Source organism: Apodemus sylvaticus, chromosome 3, assembly GCF_947179515.1.
Source record: "Apodemus sylvaticus chromosome 3, mApoSyl1.1, whole genome shotgun sequence".
In the NCBI taxonomy this organism is placed as follows: Eukaryota; Metazoa; Chordata; class Mammalia; order Rodentia; family Muridae; genus Apodemus; species Apodemus sylvaticus.
This window is the reverse complement of record NC_067474.1, coordinates 59280939-59299524: the sequence shown is the minus strand read 5'-3', so window position 1 is coordinate 59299524 and position 18586 is coordinate 59280939. Positions and strand designations below refer to the sequence as shown.

The window sequence follows — 18586 nt, the reverse complement described above, 5'->3', positions numbered from 1 at the left end:
CAACAAGAGAGCAAAAGGAAGCATCAAGCAAGCCTCTGGGCGCTATTTTCTTGGAAGTCCTGGTATTCTATTTTAAGTGGCTGGGTCCTGGTACCCACCAACTGACCCTGCTAACCATGGGTCCCTTGATCCACATCTGTCTTATTTACCAAAGTGTCCGCATCTTTGATAAAAGTGCGTGGTGCACTGCGTGGGATGGAAAGTTGTAGACGGGGAGAGAAATGAAAACTTTATTTGAGGTACGGAGAAGGACGGGTGGAATAGAGGGTCTGGATGGTGCTGAGGGAACGCTTCCAGCTTTCCTTCCAGCGCTGAGACTCCAACAGCAGCGTCTTGAAGTCGTCCTGGATACCCTTCAGTTCTTTGTCAAACAGTGCCAAGTATTTCTGAAGGGAAGCAAGAGGAAGGCTTGGGGACTCCTGCCCACACAGACTTGGGAGCTCTGAGCTCTGGGGTCCCCCGGCAAGCACTGACCTCTGGTCCTCAGGAACAGCATTAGTCCTCCAAGCTGCTCCTCAGGAAGTCATCCCATAAGCTCTCACATAGGTGATGTTATTCTCTTACCTTACAATGGCAAGGCTGTGACCTATGGTCACCCAGCTCAAGAGAAACTGAGCAGGGGCAGAGACCCATGGGTCTCTGGTTCTGGGACCTGAGCATTCCTGACCATTGTCCTGCAGTGGAGCTCCCATGGTGGGGGGGGGGGGGTTCCTGGCTTTTTCAGAAGCCTGAGCCCTGGGTCTCTACTCATCACTGAATTCAGCCAATAGTCTTTCCCTCTACCTGGGACCTGGAGTGGAGTAGCAGCTAGGGACACAGCAGCACTAGGGATTTCAGGCTTTCCCTGGGGACCAGTGGATAAGACTAGGTTCCTCCATGGGCACCAGGAGCAAGGGTCTGTACATCTTCTGAACTGGGAGACAGCTCAGGTGGCATTTGGGTGAAGCCTCATTAGGTCAGTCCCACAGTCTGTCCGTGGGGATCAAACCCCGGCTCTGCTGTTTGGGAGTGAGGTAGAAAGGCAGGTGTTTCCAGGTGTTGTTGCCCTTGCTAGGGAAATGGGCGAGTCTCTTCATCCCTCAGCAGTGGCAGAAGAGGATGGTGCGAGATGTCTCATGTCTCATGTGGAGAACTGGAGGTACCGATTAGCGCCTAGATGCTGTGGGTGTTCCTGCCATTGCACTTCAGTGGACCCCTGCGGCTATGGGCATTGCTACACTGTCTGCCTTGTGCCCAACTCTACTGTCCCTCTGCAACAGGCTATCTCCATGACTACCAAGAGAGGTATCTCTCAGCTGGGTGTAGCACAAGGCTCACAGCTTGGCTACCATACTGGTCCTGGGGGTGACCATGGCCCTTGGCATGTGTCCTTGAACCTAGAGAAGAGCTGAGACCTACAGCTCTGGGGCATGTGCTGTTCCTCCATGGGCTGGCCAGGCAGTGGGTACCCAGTGGAAGGTAGCTCTCTCCTTCCCCAGGCAGCCCATCTGAGCTGCTTTGCTCCCCCTGATGGACACCGCCTGACCCTGACTCACCAGGTAAACGGCATCACGGGCTTCTACGGCAGCCAAGTGGCCCAGGGTGGTCTTATTGGTGGTTATTGATGGTGTCCTCCGAGTCAGTATCTTGTTTTGAATGGTGATTTCGTTGGGCTTGATTCCGGGCCATTTCCTACAGACAAACATGCTTGGCCTCATCTTTTGCCACCCAATGCACAGCTTGAAACTCAGCCATCAGCACGCATTTAGATGGCTCTGTTAAAGGTCCCCCTGAGCTTTTCCAGTTGGGCTCTTTTGTTTCTTATTTCCGTAATGACCTAACTGCGTACAGCCGTGGGGCCTGCTGCATGAGAAAGGGAAGCACCACACCCAAGCTTCTTCCCTTTTTCTGGGCCTTGGTTTTCTCATCACGTGGCCATGAACTCCTGGCCCATTTTCCCCACTATGCTGTAGGAACCTCTGTGGAGAATACAGTTGGGAGAGTCCCTGCCCACAGACCCAGGGCACGGGCACTCTGGCAACTGGACAGACAGCTGGAGTGGTTCACAGTGCTGGCAGCAGCTTGAGAATGCACCTCCCCTCTGTCAGGCCTCCTTTTCTTTGTGGCCCTGGAACTCTCAGTATGTGCTGGGTGACCTCACCTTTCTCTTCAAACAGCCTCACTCCTCTGAGAGATGGAAACTGAGGGCTGGACATCCTAGACGTTCCAGGGCTATTAAGTCTGTCTGAGTTCTGAACCTGAGTACCCCCTCCCTGCCCTCCCTCCAAACCCTTCCATCCCCCCACCTCCCCCACCTCCACCCCACCTCAGCGGATACAACCATTCTCCCTAGATTCTCACCTGCTCCCACGCTCAATCAGGGGCTTCTCGCTCTCTTCCTCCAGAGAGAGCATGGCCAGCTTCCTCCGTATGAGGATCGACACTTTCTGCTTTTGGGGCTCCGTCCCTGACAGGAGAGAGGTATGTCACTGACTGTGACCTCATGGACAGCTTAAGAAGCAGGGAGCTGACACTGTGGTCGTGGTCTCGTATTTAGAGACAAGAGGCCTCACCCTGGAAAGAACAGCAAAGGCTGCTCATCCACATCTAGCCTGGGGATCCAACTCTGGCACGATGCCGAGGCAGGATGGCCTGTGCTATATATGTCTCAAGGGTGTCTTCAAGCACAAGAGAGACTCTGGCGGGCTCTTAACATGCAGCTCTCTCTCAGTCATGCTATGTGTTGTGTTAAAGAGGAGAAGGAATGTGTTTGGGAGATGTGCAGTCAGATGTAAGGGAAGGGGGTGCCTCCACGCCTGTGCTAAGGCATCCCCTCCCCGTGAGGGACCAGCCACATGATGACGGTATAGTATAGAACAGTTTATTCAGGGCATGGGGAGGGGAGTCAAGAGGGTAGAAGAGGCAGAGAGAGAGAGAGAGAAAGAGAGAGAGAGAGAGAGAGAGAGAGAGAGAGAGAGAGAGAGAGAGAGAGAGAGAGAGAGAGGAGGCAAGAGGCCCCTCTCACAGTGAATCAGGCATGCCTGGCTGTTGCCACGTAACTGTGGAGCAAAGCCTAGACAAAATGCTAACACTATGTCCATGTTCTTCCTTGTAGGCAAGGGTTGGCCTTGTGCTTGCCACAGGGACTGCTTCTCTTGGGAAACACGTGAATCTGGGTTTTATCTGCTTTTAAGATTGACCTGTGAGAGTTCTCTGCACAGGTCTTCCTCTGACTCACGGGTTATGAGGAGGAACACACTTCAGATTTTTTTTGTTTCTCTCCATATTGACCTTCCCCACCCCTCCCTACCCCCATTTTAATTTTGGCGTACAGAAGTGCCTCCATTCGCTTTATGTCCTCTGATTCTTATTCTGTGCTCAGGAACAGTGGCCTAACCCTAAGAGCATGGAGCTGCTCACTGCCTGGGGAATTGTTCTATTTGCTCTTTGATTCAGCATTTACTTGTTCAGCCAAAACATTGGTTTTGATGAAAGTAAGTAAAAATCCATCAGTCCACCTGCGATGTACATTAAATTAGTAAATTGTCACGTGTTCTTTGAGCTCACTCAGAAGCTGGCCCTGGAAGTAGCCCGCTCATGGCCTCCCCCATTTCAGACCCAAGTATGTTTGTCTCAAATCATTCTCCAAGGCCACAAGGGAATAGGCTGCCCTCTGCCCCCAAACTCTGTGACACGGAGGGAAGAGCACATCAAAACAGCACAAGAACACTGTCCCTGAGAAGAGCTCCCTCCGACTTCCAGCATTGGTGAGCACTGTTTGCATCTATAGAGAGAAAGAGAAGCCAAGGGGACCAGTCCGTGGGGAAAAGCCTCAGTGGGGAACCCCAGCCCTTGGCTTCAAATTCCCTGGGTAGCCTGGCTGGCTGTTGTCAGTATCGGGTTGGCCTCTATCTGTTGCTCTGGTTTTTATACGTGGTGTGGTAACTGGCCGGGTAGACGTAGAGAGCTTCTAGAGAGGCACTGTGTCTCTCAACATGTCTCTCAGCCTGTTGAAACAGTGGACCCCAAGAAATGGGAATTTTCTAGAAGTCTCATGCTGGGGCAAGGAAAAGGACTCCACCAGAGGTGAACATGTCTCATGGACAGAGATTTTGCACAGTCCTGCGAACTTAGACCACCTCACAGGACGAGCCTGAAGCAGACAGCGACGTAGGCGGGAGTCCACGTTCACCCGGCTTGCAGAGATGGGCACATACTTGGTCTTTTATTTAAACTTCAACCTCATTTGAAGCAACCGAAGATGGATCTGGGGCTTTGCAGGATCTCTTTGACCCTTTTCTGAGTAAATCTCCTTTTTCTGATTTCCACTTTAGTGACTTATTGAAGACAGGAGAACAGATCTGACATGAGGAAGAGGTTGTGACCCCCCAAGTTTGGTAACAGAAGCCTCAGCTGAGGGGGTCAGCCTGCTCTGTCCAGGATTATCTACCAGTAACTCCAGATGAGAGCCTCAATGGGACTTCCCCAACTGTATGTTTTGAGCACTGCATGATGACGTCTTGCTATCCATCTACTGAACTATCTGCAACCTGCTATTTACTTTGCTACTTCGGCTTGGCACATACTCAAAGCCACAAGCATGGCTACTGTACATCATTCTGGGGCCAGAACCCCACTCACTGAAGAAAATGTTTCCACCCTAACTGAGGGACAGCAGACACCCCTAGGACCCAACCACCCTATACCTTGTGATCTCCCTAGGGCCAACATCACGAGGCTGGTGTACCACTTACGGGGAACCTGAATGTCATCAATGGTGATCACTTCATCCAGCTGTATCAGGAACCTCTCTGTGAAGGAAGCCAAGTTTGCTATGAAGAAGCGGGCATACTTCTTGGCAAATTCCTGGAAGATACAGAGTAAAAATGGACTTCAGAAACAAGCCACTACCAGGCTAGCAGTAGGGGAGTAGAATGGCTCTGGGGAGAGCCAACTAGTGAGGCAACCCTGACGTCGTGTGAACAGCTGTGCTGGCAGCTAGCACCTGCCCTTGGGAGCCCAGAGATCTCTCCCAACATCTGGTCTGGTTTGAGACTAAGAAAGGATTCGGAGGAGTTAGAGAAATATCCAGTGGGTTAAGTACTCACCATCAAAGCATGAAGACCTGAGTTCAATTCCTATACTCAGAAAAAGAGCTGGGTGTGATGGCATGTGCCTCAAAGCCCAGCACTGAGGAAGCAGAGACCCGTTCCCGAGGCTCTCTGGCCAACTGGTCTAGTCTACTTGGTGAGTTCAAGGTTTAGTGAGAGACCTTGTCTCATAAAACAGGGTGAGTGTTTATAAAAACAGGAACAACACCCTACATGGACATTAGCATTCCATATGGACGGACACACATGTGTTCACATGTACGCCCCCCACACGCATGTGCATGCACACACATGCATGCACACATACCCGCACACTTCAGCAATGGCCAAGGTACAAACACAGACAATTCACCAAACAGAAAATAAAAGCAGCTATGGATCTTGAAGAAAACAGTCATTACTGGTTTTTGTAAATAACTTAAAACTCAAAGTATGGCCTCACCTTTAATCCTAGCACTTGGGAGGCACTCTGTGAGTTCTAGGCCAACCTGGCCTGGCCTGCATGGCAAGTTCTAGGACAGCCAGGACTATAGTGAGAGACCCTGTCTCAAACAAACAAACCATCGGGTGCTAACCATCAGGCCCAGCTCTCTGAAGGGCAGCATGGCCCCGAGCCCCTGGGGTGGAGACCGACGGCAGCCCTCACCTCCATCTTCTCCTGGTTCGTGTAGATCACCCGGTTCAGCTCCTGCTGCCTCAGCTCCTCCATGATTTGCAGTGACTCCATTTGATTGGCATATGTGGGATGGCCAAGATTTGGGTGGAGCTTCTGAGCATTTTCTTCCTTCAATCAAACAAGGCAGAAATGAGCAGAGATTTCGAGCTAGGCTTGAAATCAGGACTGATGTCTTCTGTCAGCTAAGGCCACGTGCAGACAGGTATGCCCTGGGATCTGAGTGTGGGAAAGTAGGAGTGCGCTTGGTACTCAGAGGGTTGGAGGGAAGGTGAGCTGAGTACCTGCTCCAGTACAACCTGGGCCTTTAGTTCAATAAAATAAGCACCAGTCATATCCCACAGTAGCCAAGGAACATGGTTGAACTGTTGTTGATATCAATGACCAAGGCGCTATCAAAGATATCAGATACCGCCTAGAGTTTGGGGAGTGCCTTCTGCCTACAAGTGTTGGCTCAGTTACCAGTTTGCCGGCATCCCTGTCCCCAGCAGCCTTGCTCGTGACCTGTCTCCAGTGTCAACTCCCTGCACTCCTGGCCCTGTGACCTTCACCTTCTCCTTTTCTAGCTGCTTCTGCTGCTGCTCGAACTGCTCCCGGACCTCCTTCATGGATGCACAAAACTTGCTCCAGTGCTGTTCCTTGTAGTTCTCCGTCACCAGCCAACACACCTGGGGCAGCAGTTCCTCAAACCTCCTCACCTGGGCACGTAATTCTGCCGGAAATGAGGATAGAGTATCAGGAATGACCAGAGGAGATGGAAGCTGCTGAGACTACCTCTCCAATAAGGGGAGATCATGGGTCTCCAGTGGGATAAGAGCTATCCCATCCAAAGGAGATCTGCAGCCAGACCAAGATAGGAAGTGATGGCTAAATGAATTCCGAGAGTGTGCTTAAAGTGTGTCTCATTATGGGCAAGTTCCCATCTATGGCTGCTTCGGGTGCTGCCTTGACCTTGCCTCTCTCTCCTGCACCTCCAGACGACACGGACTGAGACCTACTCTTTCATGCCTATCTTGTTACCTCTCAGGTCTTCGTCTCCTTGTATTGCTGGGTAGTTCCTCTCTGTATCTACCTTCCAGCTCGCCAGTTCCACATTCAGCTATGCATGATCTGGGCGGACACCTGTTCATCATTTTAAGTTGTCAGCCCTTGATGTTTCCTTTTCAGAAGTTCTACTTCATTCTCTTTGATCTCAAATCAGTCCTTCCTGTAGTGTCTTCCTCCTTGCATTTCCAATGTCCTCTTTCATCTCGCTACAAGCGCATCATTTTGTATTCTATGCCTGGTGTTTCACTCCTGACCCCTGACCCCTGACCCCTCTCACTTCCTCCCTCCTGCTCTTCCCCTTCCATCCTCTTCTATCTCTTTTTAAATCCTTCCCTCATTCTTCCCTGAGTCTTACCGTGTAGCCCAAGCTAGCCTTGACTTTCAAACCCTGCCTCCCCAGTGCTAGATCAAAGGTGTGTGCTACCACGCTGTTCCTTCAGGGTCTGAGATGTTTGCTGTTCTCATTCTGCACCTCTGACTCCGGGCGCTTTGCAACCACAGGGAACTTCATCTGTCGGGGTCTGAGGACTGAGGCAAAGGCAGGCTTCTCTAGAGAGGATGTCTCAGTATTAAGCAAATTCCAGGCACTGTCAGAGGGTGGTAGCTTGAAGCCGGAGGATCTGTTTCAGATCTTTTTGAATGATTCACATAAAATGGAATTCGTGTTTCAGTAAATGTGAATCGTGTTTAGGAACCACAGCAGGGCTAAACTTCTGCTTTGGATGCCCGTGAAGCTTTTTGTCTTTTGCTTTCATCGTCCATTTGTACCAGGGTTTCTACTGAGTCGTTTGCTTCTAGTTGGCGGGGCAGGGGACGGGCGAGGTGTGCATCGCCGGCCTGAGCGAGGGGCTTGGGCCACAACTGCCTTCCTCCGCAGGCAGAGCCCTGTGTGCTCCCGGCTTCACGTGGGACACCCCACCTTGGATGGCCTTGGCATGTGTCTCCTATTCCTAACACCTTGTCTATGAAAGAGGAGGCCGGGTCCCCTGGACTTCCGGCAGCAGCCATCGTCTCTGCTCTGTTTAGCATAGTTCCTATTCTCGTTTGATTTTTGGCTTTTGTGCATCTCATACTTTACAACCATTTTAAAAGATTTTATGCCCCCAATACTGTACTTTATACCAAAATGCTTTATATAGGATGCAGGGAGGGTGCTGGATTGCTACAACAAAAGGGACAGACGTCTCCACGAGTAGATTAGGCATCTATGGGAGAGGAACACAGTCTACAGTGCTTCCCAGGAATGCCTGGCTGCGGGGCCTTTGCTTTGAGGACAGCCATGGAGAACGGGACCCCTCTTGAGTTCGGTGGGCATTGTAGTTTGTGGCTTGAATATCACTTATTCTATAATCATGGGCTATAGCCGGTCATTCCTTGTGAGGGATTAATCCCCAAAGAAGCCTTCCTTGGCTTACAGACAAGAAAACGGAGGCTCAAAGAGGTAGAATCACCCTGCCAAGGTTACACAGCTAGGAGATAACAGGGCTGAGCTTTAGCCCCAGGTCTGGGTACCTCCTAATCTCCCTCCATCTCTGACATACCTCCCCCTGCTACCTCTGAAACCACATAGTAGAGATCAATAAAGTGAGATCGATATGCCCAGAGGAATATTATTCTGTGAATTTTTAAAAGTACCATAGATACCACAGCATACATAGCCTCAAAAAACATTCCATAAAACTAAGGAAGGAAGTCAAAAAAGAGCCACAGGAATCCGTTCCCACGGAATTATAGACAGTGTTTGTCAGCTGCTTGGGTCTGGGAGGGGATAGGTCGACGAGGGTTAACTCTGACAGCAATGACACTTCTCCAGCTCTGAGAGCCATTGGACCCACACTTCATGGGTGACCAGAAACAAAGGGGAAAACCAACTACGTTCCCGAAAACCAATGAAACTTATCCTTTAAAAAAAAAATTAAAACTTACAGTTGCTTTCTCTTAACTCCAAGAGACTGGCTTTTTCACAGAGCTGTCCTCTGTTTCTGAGTTAAAGGGACTCCCGAGTCAAACAGAGACTGCCCTACCTGGGGATTCATCCTATAAACAGTCACCAAACCCTGACACTATGACAAGAAGTGTATACCAAAAGGAGCATGCCATAGCTGTCTCCAGAGGGGCCCTGCCAGAGCCTTACAAATACAGAGGCAGAAGCTAGCATCCAACTATTGGACTGGGTGTGGGGTCCCCAGTGGAGGAGCTGGAGGGTGGTCTGGAGGAGCTGAAGGAGTTTATAGCCCCATGTGAAGAACAATGACTTCTGCCACCCAGACATCCCAAGACTCCCAGGGACTGAACCATCAACCAAGGGATACACATGGTTCCAGCCAAAAATGTGGCAGAGGAAGGCCTTGTTGGGCATCAGTGGGAGGAGTGGTCCTTGGTCAAGTAAAGGCTCAATAGAGGCCCCAACAAAGGGAAACCGAGGCGGGGAGGTGGGAGTATGTAGGGTGGAGGGGCATATATGTGGAGACAGGGGGTGGGAAGAGGGGTTTGGGGTCTTTGGGGATGGGGGAAATCGGGAAAGGTTTTACCATTAGCAATGTAAATGAAGACGATATTCAATTTAAAAAATGGGCTGAGGCTGACCCCTGGGTTCCCTGCCATAACTGCTCCAATGCTCCCCCTGCTGGCTCCTCAGCCTAACTGCACTTACCCAGAAGGCAGGAGTTGTGGTACTCATCCGTCTGATGGAGATATTCTAAGATCTTCTTGCTGATGTGGTCGGCGCACTGGTCAAAGTTTTCATACATGCATTCAGGCCTGGTGACTGGGCGTTTCTCTTTACGGTAAAAATCCTGCCAGAGAGAGGTGACTATGTATGGCCCCACTGGTCTATCCTGATCCACACCCCTGAGCTTTTACATGAACTCCCACCTCTGCCCGCGTGACCTTCTCTGCACTCCAGGCCCACCTAGCATGGCTACAAACAGATCGGCCTGAATTCTTGAATGAGTGGATGACAAACCCTATTTAACCCTAGAGGCCCGAGCCCATAGCGTCTCAGACTGGAACAAGGCTGTGTGTGTACTAGAGATGTGTACAGATGTGGACCAGAGACAGATGAGCCCTACCTGGCAGAACCCGGCCTGCAGGAGGCAGGCAGGAGGCCTGGATGTGTTCTGGGACATCAAAGCAGGACAGCAAGCCAAACCCAGCTCCCCATGTCCCACTATCCCTGGGCTGCTGGGACCTTTGGGGACAAGGTTGGGTTTGTTCCTCTTGGCATATTCTTTAACTGACACACAAACTATGTCCAAGTAGTGTTTGCTGAGGGCTTAAATAAATGAATAAATGTCACACTGATGAAAAAGGTTTAGTGTTTAGGAGGAAAAGTTAAAAAAAAAAAAAACTAAAATAACAAATAAAACAGACAACAGGCTCAAGGTCCCGAGCTGGAACTGTAGAGTGGCCTGACCCACAGACTGCATAAGGCAGGGGTGGGGCTGGAGGGGCTGGAGGGGGCTTCCAGGGTAGGCAAGGGTCTGAGGGCAGTGGCTCTCACCTCCACGACCACCAGCAGGTGCTCATTGCTCTCCCACAGGAGATTCTGGATGATGCCTTTAAAATCCCTGCAACACCAACAAGGCAGATCTGTCAGTCACCTCTGCCAGATGCAACAAGGCAGACAAAATTCTAACCCTGTCATTCATAGTAACTATGCAATACTGCCGCAGGGCCTCGACCTTTAAACAGCCCAATTCCAAAAAAAAAAAAAAAACTTCTTGGTCTCATTTATCATTTCTTCCTTTTCTTCCTCAGATCCTAATTCTGCCTGATTCTGATATTCAGCTTCTAAGATGCTCCCTGATCGGTGGTTTGGGGATTGATTGGTTTGGCTGGCTGCTTAATCTGTCTCTTCTAGCAGACAGTAAAATCTACCAAGTACTCAAAACATGGATTGAGAGAGTATAAGACAGACTATGTCTGGTACCTGAGTTTCCTGCATGAGCTCAGAATGAATGGATGGTCACAGTTGACAAAAATTAAACTTACCCTTAACTAATCAGAAATAGCTGATGGGACTCTAACTAGCGACTTTGCATGGTAGCTAATCAAACATTTTCTTCTTGCTTCTGTGAAGATGAACACAGTTCCCCTCAGGGCCTCCTCCATGGAGCTCTGGACCTCACGCAGTCCACAGTCCCGACTTACGAATGCCTATCTGCACAAATCAACTTGGTGGTGGCACTTTAGCATGCCCGAGTTCTAACCCTGGATGTAAACTGTGATGTTGAATATGCTTGGACCAGGGAGAGATACTATTAGGAGGTATGGCCTTGTTGGAGGAAGTGTGTCATTGTCGGGGTGGGCTTTGAGGGACCTTCCTCCTAGCTGCCTGGGAGACGATCTTTTCCCAATTGCCTTCAGATGAAGGTATAGAACTCTCAGCTCCTCCTGTACCATACCTGCCTGGATGCTGCCATGCTCCTGTCTTGATGATAATGGACTGAACCTCTGAAGTGTAGGCCAGCCCCCAATTAAATGTTGTCCTTATAAGAGTTGCTTTGGTCATGGTGTCTGTTCACGGCAGTAAAACCCTAAGTCAGGAGTGATATTCATCAGACTCCCTGGTGGTCCTTACACTGGTTGGCCCCTGCACTTTTTGAGAAAAGAAGGAGCTGGTCATGATAGACCATATCTATAATTCCAGCAGGAGGTAAAGACAGGACTGTGAGACTACAAGTTTGAGGTCGGCTGTGGCTACCTTTGGGTTCCAAGCCAGGTTGAACTACTGAAATCTTGTCTAAAAACAGTAACAATTTTTAAGAGAGAGAGAGAGAGAGAGAGAGAGAGAGAGAGAGAGAGAGAGAGAGAGAGAAGTTGTGAACAGTAAGCCAAAACTAGAGAGATGGCTCTGGGGTAAAAATGATTGCCAAGCAAGCTCCAGACCTGAGTTTAATCCCACGATCCCATGTGGAAAAATAAAAGGGCAGATGAAGTGCCCCTCTATAATCCCAGCATTCCCATCATGGGACGGGAGGCAGAGGCTGGAGAGGCATCCCAAAGTGAGCATGGGACACAGCAGAAACCAGAAGAGAGACTCTGCCTAAGAGGGCAGGAAAGAACCCACTCTTGAAAGCTGTTCTCTGGCTTACACACACAGTGGCACTCATGGGCTCACATTCACCCTCTCGGACTAACAATAAAAGTGTATTAAAAGTTTACAAATGAGAAGCCATTGAGTAAGACATCCAATGGGGGGAACTGTACTGGATAGCTTTGTGTTAATTTGACTCAAGCTAAAGAAATCTGAGAGGAGGGAACTGCTACGAAGAAAATGCCCTCGTGTGGTGTGGCTGCAGCCCCTTAGTTTATTTCTCTTGGCTTTCCTCCATTGGGTGTGCTAGGCCTTGTGGGCTGTTATCCATGAATGTGGTGCCCCCCTCACTGTCAGAGAAGACCATAGAGATGTAAGCTTCCAGAGAAGATGTTTGGAAAGCATTATTTTCCCTACCACATTCAATTTGATATTTTAAAAACTTATTTTTATTTCTAAAAATATTAACATTTTATGGGTTTATATATATATATATGTATATATAAATGGATTTGTGCAATTTGTACAGTGCCTTCAGAGTCCAGCAGAGGGTGCGAGATTTCCCAAGGCTGGCATTTCTAACAGTTGTGAGTGAGTGGGGCAGTTTCTTAAGTAGTGATAAGAAAGTAGGCTGACCTCGAACTCGTGATCCTCCTGCCTCTGCCTCCTTCAGCAAATCCTACCGGCATGCGCCACTACAACCCGCACAGGGGGAAAGTTCCTGAACAGAACACCAATAGCATATTTTCTAAGATCAAGACTTGACAAATGGGACCTCATAAAATTACAAAGTTTCTGTAAGGCAAAGGACACCATCAAAAGGACAAATTGGCAACCAACAAGTTGGGAAAAGATCTTCACCAACCCTACATCAGATAGAGGGCTAATATCCAATATATACAAAGAACTCAAGAAGTTAGACCCCAGAAAACCAAATAACCCTATTAAAAAGGGGGTACAGAACTAAACAAAGAATTTTCACCTGAAGAACTTCGGATGGCGGAGAAGCATCTTAAAAAATGCTCAACTTCATTAGTCATTAGGGAAATGCAAATCAAAACAACCCTGAGATTTCACCTTACTCCAGTCAGAATGGCTAAGATTAAAAATTCAGGAGACAGCAGGTGTTGGCGAGGATGTGGAGAAAGAGGAACACTCCTCCACTGCTGGTGGGATTGCAAATTGGTACAACCACTCTGGAAATCAGTCTGGAGGTTCCTCAGAAAACTGGGCACCTCACTTCCGGAGGATCCTGTTATACCACTCCTGGGCATACACCCAGAGGATTCCCCAGCATGTAATAAGGATACATGTTCCACTATGTTCATAGCAGCCCTATTTATAATTGCCAGAAGCTGGAAAGAACCCAGGTATCCCTCAACGGAAGAATGGATGTAGAAAATGTGGTATATATATGCAATGGAGTACTGTTCAGCCATTAGAAACAATGAATTCATAAAATTCTTAGACAAATGGATGGAGCTGGAGAACATCATACTAAGTGAGGTAACACAGTCTCAAAAGATCAACATGGTATGCACTCACTAATAAGTGGATATTAACCTAGAAAACTGGAATACCCAAAACATAATCCACACATCAAATGAGGTACAAGAAGAACGGAGGAGTGGCCCCTGGTTCTGGAAAGACTCAGTGTAGCAGTGTAGGGAAAAACCAGAACAGGGAAGTGGGAAGGTGTGGATGGGAGGGGGAGGGAAGGGGGAGGGAAGGGGGCTTATGGGACTTTCAGGGAGTGGGGGGCCAGAAAAGGGGAAATCATTTGAAATGTAAATAAAAAATATATCGAATAAAAATGTATTAAAATTAAAAAAAGAAAATGTAAAAAACAACAACAACAACAAAAAAAACAACAACAACAACAACAAAAAAAGCAGGCTGAGCGAGCCACAGGGAGCAAGTCAGTGAGCAGCACTCCTCAATGGCCTCTGCATCAGCTCCTGCCTACAGGTCCCTGCCCTGGGTGAGTTCCTGCCCTCAGGGCTTTTGATGATAAACCACTATTTGAAATTGTGAGTGAATAAACCAAGCTAATTTTAGTTTTATCACAGCAATAGTAACACTAAGACAGGCACCTCCCCTGATCACTCTTAAGTGGCCACCAGGCCCATGGTTCACACTCCAGGGACATAAAAGCAAATGTCTACTGACCGTGGAGAGTCCCACTCCATGAGCTCAACTCAAAGGTGGGGAGAGGAGACAATGCCTCCAGGGCTGTGGGGGCACTTAACAGTTCTCGATGACTCTGACAAGTCTCAGAGATTGCTACCCATATGCAGTATTGATCACCAGATCCGAGCACCCATGTGCCTGGGTCAGCGGTCATTCATTCCAAAAGTTATTAGTTATACTTTTAAAAGACACGACTATATTGAAATGATGAGAAAATTAACACCAACATTTCAGTGAGTTCTCTCCAGCTAATTTTGCTTAAAATCAGACACAATTAGATTCACATGGATTTCATGTAATCCATGCTCACAAACTCTTGCTGCCCCCTGGACTGGGCTATGGACTTAAATGATTGTGGAGTATCATTAAATATGGATACACTGAGGTTTACAATCCTTTGGTGTTTGGAATTTCAGAGGGTTTTTTTTCCCTGTCTGTTTTTAATTGGCATGGAAAGCATTGCACAAGTCAGCAGGAATATAACTGAGTGGCAGAGCACTCGCGTGGCATGCGTGAGGCCCGAGGGTCATCGGATTGCTACAAAATCAGTAATAAGGTATTGCTTGGTTTTGTTTGTTTGTTTTTCCTCTTTGCACATTAGGCAATTCGTTTTGCCAGTCTAACGGGGAATTTAATCCTTGTCCTGCTTGAGAGTGACAGGATGGCCCACCAATCAACTTCCTCCAGTAACTTTCACATATTTCTCAAAGGCTGGTGAAGGCCTCCCAATATTCTAGTTTCCCAGGGGAACTCCTAAGGGAGGTCTGTCAGAGATGGGTAGAGAGAACTCTAACAGGAACCCACAAAAAAACCAAACAACTGGCAAGGGCGACCTTGAGTAACTTCCAGAGAGACGATTGTACTCATCCTGGTCGGCAGAGATTAGTCCCAGGTTTGTTGATGAACCCTGAAAAGGGTGGCATTGAGGTCACACTCTGTCAGTGTGGACCCACCACTGTGACTAATTCTGGCAGGAGGCTGTGAACCACCTCTCCAGGTGATTGAGGGTGTGGCTCTTTGCCTCAAGGCATCGGAGGTATTTGTCCTTGGGCAAATACTCACTCTTCTGCCTAGAGCATCAGTGGGGTGTTAAAGTGCTCAGGTAACAGCCCGCCATTCTTTCTTGCTGAAAGTGTGCATGTCTTTCCTTTGTGGGAGAGGATGAGCTCTTTGGGAGAGAGGTATGCAGCCATGCAGTGTGGCTTGCTTTGCTTTGACGGTTCCCATTAGCCTCTGCGGATGGCTTTGCGGAATCTCTGGAAGGATGCTAGTTGGTGACCCCCATGCTCAGCGCGGGACTTCTGCTTTCCCTCTCTCGGCTGGCTGCTTCCTTGCAGTCCTGGGGTTAGTTGGTCAGGCTCGGGTGAGGCACAGGGTGAGCTTGGCTCCCACCATTTCTTGGTGCCCCACTGAAGCTGAGCATTTACCTCGTATGTTTATTTCTAGCACTGTTTCTTTTCTTTCTTTCTTTCTTTCTTTCTTTCTTTCTTTCTTTCTTTCTTTCTTTCTTTCTTCTTTTGGTGTATTTTATTTTAAGCTCAAGGGCAATTTTATTAGAATTTAAAAGAAAAACATAAGTGAAAATCCTGGCAGCCACCAAGAGATGAAAAAAAAAATCACTTCATTAAGTCAGGCATAGAACTGTCTGGCTGTGGGTGAAGAGATGGGCTTTAGTGGTTAAGCATTTGCTTTTCCAGAGGACATGGGCTTGATTCACAGCACCCACACGGTGGCCCACAACCACCTGTTGCAGGGATCTGACCCCCTCTGCTGGCCTCGACAGGCACCTGCATACACATAGTGGAGACATACATCCAGGCAAGCACACACAGAAGATAAACGCAAATGAAGTGCACATGTTGGAAACCCAGTCCCCAAGGCCACGCAGTTGAGAAGCTCTGAGGTCCTGGAGGCTCCGCCCTCAGGGAGTGTGGGTTAGTTATCACAGGAGTGAGGTCCTGGAGGCTCCGCCCTCAGGGAGTGTGGGTTAGTTATCATAGGAGTGAGGTCCTGGAGGCTCCGCCCTCAGGGAGTGTGGGTTAGTTATCACAGGAGTGAGGTCCCGGTGAAAAGACATGGTCAGTTCCTTCCTCTGCTCCCTCTTTCTCTGCCTTCCTATACCCTCTTGTTCCTCTCATTCCCAAATGGGATAATGCATCCTTCCCCTTTTTAGAGACAGGGTCTTGCTACGTTGCCTAGGCTGCCCTAAACCTGTGGTTTTCATGTGTTAACTCCTGGGCTCTAGGATTATAGGCAAGAACCACTCTGTCCTTGGCTTGATGCTGGTAATTCTGGCCCAAACCTCACAACCTTCACAACTTTAAGAAAGAAATCTCTGATGTCATCCTTAGACATTCCATTAGAGTAGCAAAATAAGATTAAGACAGGGTCAGGGGCAGTGTGTCGTCACCGAGAAAGTCAAATGCAGCAAGTCAGTTTGTATGATATTCTCCAGCTGACAGAGTTACAAAGGAAAAAAATCAAGCAGATTCCTGATTGTACTGAAGGGAGGGAATGGTAAGAAGGAGATGTTTGCGGGAGTGGGGTGGGTGTAGAATGGTTCTGTATCTTGACTGTGGTGGGAGTTCACCTCTTTATGGGTTTAAAATGGTGTGGAACTAGAGTGAGCAGAGTCAGGATTGCTGTGACACAGTATATCACATGCACAGGGTGAGGGCACATCAGTCTCTGCCAAGTCACCTGATGAGTTAGACATCCTCACATCATTCCCCAGCTCTAGAGGTAAGACTCTCCTGGGGTCAAAGGTCAGCAAGAAGCTGTTTCTAAAGGTCCCTCATTGAGAGAATGGGACTCCACTCTAGAAGTCCTCTTGCTGTCTCTGAGGGCTTCTGATTTCTTCAGCTTGAGAGTCTGCTGATTTACTTGAAAAGAAGCCCTACTAATAAAAATGGCTTTCGCTTTGATCATTAAAGTACTGATGAAGTCAAAAAGGAAGGCGGTGGAGGTAGAAATGTGTAAAACAAAAGCAGAAACAAGATAAACAAGCAAAGCCCTCAAACCTCACATGGGTCTCGGCACCATGAGTGCTGAGCTGGGAAAATGGGAACGTTTATGGTGAAAAATGTCTCTCAACAAACACATGGGTTAGGCTAAGACCAACTGACCTTGACATGTAAGCTTATCTTTCCTACTTCTGCACTGTCCTCACAGAAGGACAGATTTCTCACAGAGAGAAAGGGTTCTTACAGAGGGGAAGGCTTCTGGTAGAAGAAAAGGATTCCACAGTGCTGGGGATTGGGTCTGATGCTTTGATTCAATCGGGAATCTGCGTGTCTAAACACTAAAGGTCCTTGTCCCCAGTTGTTTTTTGGTTGATCAATAAAGAAGCCAGGGGCCAATGGCTGGGCAAAGGGACACAGGGTAGGACCCCTACCGTTGTACAGGCTGGGACACGGCGGAGAGGAGGAGGAGAAGTCTCCATGAAGCAGTGGGGTAAGGGTGGATGGATGGAGGAGCTGCAGGAGGTGAAGCCCCCCAGCTGTGTGAGAGATTTCAGGGAAGTGACCACTGGTCACTTCCCCCTGTCCGGCCTAGGGTAGCAGGTGGAGGATTAAAGTGCCCAGTCATTGAGCTGGTCAATATATTAAACATAAGCTAAATACATGGGTGTGTCTTTCATTCATGGATCCAAGGATTCCCCCGGAGGGAGGCTGGGAGCATGACCCACCGGGAGCATAGAGCGGTGTAGCTTAAAACTCACCACTACACCACAGAGGGAAAAGGCTCCACGGGGGAAAGGGCTCCACAGGGGATACAATGCGCTACTACTTACTCAGCCTGAGAAGAAGGCTTTTCCCCGAGCACCTGGTACTTTTTGTCAGCTCTGATGTACTTGGGATGTCGTGTCATGCTGTGGGACAGAAGGAAGTCAGTACTTTGTACACGGTGTGGGGTTCTGTACTCACTGAGCCCTGCCTGCCTGCGGCGGCTGGGAAGCTGAGCTGCCCATGGGGCAGGAGAACTGGACTCCAGAACAGTCTTTCGGGATGCTTTCCCACTCCTCTGAAAATAACTGTGACTTCGGGTTTATTGCCAAGTCACACTCAAGGTTAGGTGGAGAGCAAGAGGCAGGGGTGGTCAGGCCCAGAAGTTTGCAGCCTCCTGCTCCTGTTTGAAAACTAAAGCAAAGCCATCTGGTCAGTAGATAAGCATATGGCACTTCTAGTTAGAGGTGAACTCATATACTCAACAAAATATGGATATGGATATGGATATCGATATGTGTGTATATACATGTGTACATGTATATGTATATGTGTATATATCCAGGAAATATCAGGACATATTATATCCATATTTATATCTTTCTGGTCTAAAGAGTTAAGCATTGACCTTCAGTTAGATTGAGCTTAGGTTCCTCTTTTATCTGACAACACTAGATTGTCATAGTGACATAGCTATTGCTCTATGGTTGAACCTCTGAGAGAGCAGATGTAGAAAGAAGAGCTGACTGGGCCACCTGTTACAAAACAGAACTCTTGATTAATAATCTGGAGTGCTGTGCCCAGAGCACCTGCCATCTGCCTA

The 18586-nt window shown here is 48.5% G+C and overlaps 1 protein-coding gene across 1 annotated transcript in view; it reads right to left on the bottom strand.

Moving 5' to 3' along the window:
• Window positions 1-216: 216 nt before the first annotated feature.
• Ccdc180 (coiled-coil domain containing 180) overlaps window positions 217-18586 on the bottom strand; it is a 59460-nt gene continuing 41090 nt past the window's right edge. The window contains 9 exon segments of the mRNA XM_052175783.1: window positions 217-386; window positions 1536-1671; window positions 2341-2446; window positions 4734-4845; window positions 5737-5874; window positions 6315-6475; window positions 9464-9605; window positions 10313-10379; window positions 17832-17909. Coding sequence (XP_052031743.1) covers window positions 231-386; window positions 1536-1671; window positions 2341-2446; window positions 4734-4845; window positions 5737-5874; window positions 6315-6475; window positions 9464-9605; window positions 10313-10379; window positions 17832-17909 — 1096 coding nt within the window. The 3' untranslated portion in view covers window positions 217-230.